Genomic DNA, 2,554 nt, shown 5'->3' on the forward strand with positions numbered 1-2,554 from the left:
TTTAGCTTATATTTCTAATAGGGCTGTATTTGTTGTGTTTATTTCCTTTTTTGTATTCTATATTCTAGTTTAGTTTTCATATATAAAATGTTTTATTTCTAATTCATTTTTGAGTCTGCTACCTCATTTTTAAAGTTTTCTCATTTAAAAATGTTATGTTTTATGCATTACATCATTTTTCTTGATATTTTTCAGCTCATTTTGAAACAGTACAATATAGTTTTAGTATGTTTTTTTGGGAGCCTTTCTGGTTCCCTTTCATTTGCTGTAGAGAACTTATTTTCTTCCTTATTTCTCTTTGCCTTACAGTACTTGGGTTGGATTTAATACTGACTTCTTTTGTTCATATTACATAATTTTATTTATTTTATTTATTTTTTTTTATTTTTATTTGCATTTATTCTATGCAGAATTTACTCCCGGGCCATAAGTTTTTGTTTCTTCAGTTTCTTCTGGGATATCTTTTTCTTCTGTGCAACCTTCTCTTCTGGTTTAGGAACAATCTGCTCTTTTTCAGTAAGAATCATCTCAATGTGGCAGGGAGAGCTCATGTATGGATTAATCCGGCCATGAGCCCTGTAGGTTCTATGTCGCATCTTGGGGGCTTTATTCACCTGGATGTGCTCAATGACCAGAGAATCTACATCTAAACCCTTAAGTTCAGCATTACTCTCCGCATTTTTAAGCATGTGCAGTAAAAATTCAGCACTCTTCTTGGGCCACCGACCCTGTGTCCAGCCCCACTGTTTGGCCTGCGCACACCTACCAACTCCACCATTGTAGCGACGGAATGGCACACACTGCTTCTGCAAAGTGACATCTTTCAGATACTTGGTGGCTTTTCGAATATGCATACCCTTGATGGCCTGGGCAGTTTCACGTGTGTTCTTAAAGTGAACACGAAGATTTGAACCTCTCGACTTGCATGATTTTGTAGGGTTTTCTGGGTCCAGCGAGTAGCGAACCATCTCCGGAGGTCACCTGGGGAGGGAGCAGGAAGGGATGCCGTCAACCCTGTGTTCACGGTCGCCGACGCAGTTTACGTGCACATCGACTACGACCGACAGCCGCTCAGATGAAAGCTGTTTTCACGGTTAATCCAAAGGTGTCCTCAGGCCGCTCGGGGGAAGAGATTTATTTTATTTTTTAAGATTTATTTATTTAAGAGAAAGAGAGAGAAGGGGGAGGGACAGAGGAAGGGAGAGAGTATTTTTTTAATTTAAATTCAATTAATTACTATATAAAACTAGATCATTAGTTTCAGAGGTAGCAGTTATTTATCAGTTGCATATAATACCCAGCACTCATCATATCACATGCTGTTTTTAGTACCCATACCCAGTAACACCTCCCTCTCACCTGCCCTCCAGCAACCCTCAGTTTGTTTCCTATAGTTAACAGTCTCTTATGGTTTCTCTCACTCTCTGATTTTGTCTTATTTTTCCCTCCCTTCTACTATGATCCTCTGTTTTGTTTCTTAAATTCTGCATATGGCTGAAACCGTATGATAATTGTCTTTCCCTGATTGATTTATGTTGCTTAGCATAATAGAGGGAGAGAGAGTCTTAAGCAGACTCTATGTTGAGTGCAGAGACCGATGCAGGGTATGATCTCACCACCCTGAGATCACCACCTGAGCCAAAACCAAGAGTTGTTCGCACTACAGACTGTGCCACACAGGTGTCCTTATATGTAATTTTAGCTTACCTAAATTCTAAGAATGCTTGAGTCAGATAGATTTTCTACATTTACTTGAGTTTTGGATAGCGTTAAAAATGATAATGGCTTATTTTATGACATTTCCTGGCTCTGTCCCAAGCTCTAGTTTTTTATCAATAAGATCTTTTCATTACTTCATCTCTGCTGTTCCTATCCTGCTCGATTTCTTTCTACTCTAAATAGTTTCTACTTACTGTGGGCCCCCTTCTAGAAAAGAACACTGACTAGTCAGTTTCGAGAGTTCACAGGATATATGATGCTCAGCTAGCCTCAGAACTTTCCATGGACACATGCATACACATTCATTGGAATGAACAACAGCCCTTCCAGTTTTGGCCACCAAATTCCAGGTGGTTGTATATGCTTTCCAGTACATACTTCTTGCTTTTTGGAGGTTTTGTGTTCTCATTTTTATCAGTCATCCATTGATTCCATCTGTTTTCTTTTGCACAAATGGACATAATGCATAGTTGTTATATATTGCCAATTTAATGCTACCTACTTACAATTTGTGGTTCTTAGGAATATCTTTTCATCTAGTTTTGTTATAAATTTTGATTAGATGTATTTAATATAATGTAGTCACTATGCTTATATTTGGAGATTAGGGAAGATCAAAAACTATGCTACCTTCACTGCTGTCATTTTCCAAAAGATTTTGAAGACCATATCTTTTTTTTTTTAAAGATTTTATTTATTTAATTGACAGAGAGAGGGTGCACATAAGCAGGGGGAGTGGCAGGCAGAGGGAGAGGGAGAAGCAGGCTTTCTATGGAGAAGGGAGCCTGAGGCGAGACTCTATCCCGGGATCCTGGGATTATGACTTAAGCCAAAG

General features: G+C 38.5%; 1 protein-coding gene across 1 annotated transcript; it reads right to left on the reverse strand.

Annotated features, from left to right (window-relative positions):
* Positions 1–380: 380 nt before the first annotated feature.
* LOC129502542 (60S ribosomal protein L17-like) lies at positions 381–1,106 on the reverse strand. The gene has a single exon (XM_055314218.1). The coding sequence runs from the start codon at positions 966–968 to the stop codon at positions 414–416; it is 555 nt and encodes a 184-aa protein (XP_055170193.1). The 5' UTR covers positions 969–1,106; the 3' UTR covers positions 381–413.
* Between the last annotated feature and the right edge of the window lie 1,448 nt (positions 1,107–2,554).

This window comes from Nyctereutes procyonoides, unplaced genomic scaffold, assembly GCF_905146905.1.
Source record: "Nyctereutes procyonoides isolate TBG_1078 unplaced genomic scaffold, NYPRO_anot_genome, whole genome shotgun sequence".
Lineage (NCBI taxonomy): Eukaryota > Metazoa > Chordata > Mammalia > Carnivora > Canidae > Nyctereutes > Nyctereutes procyonoides.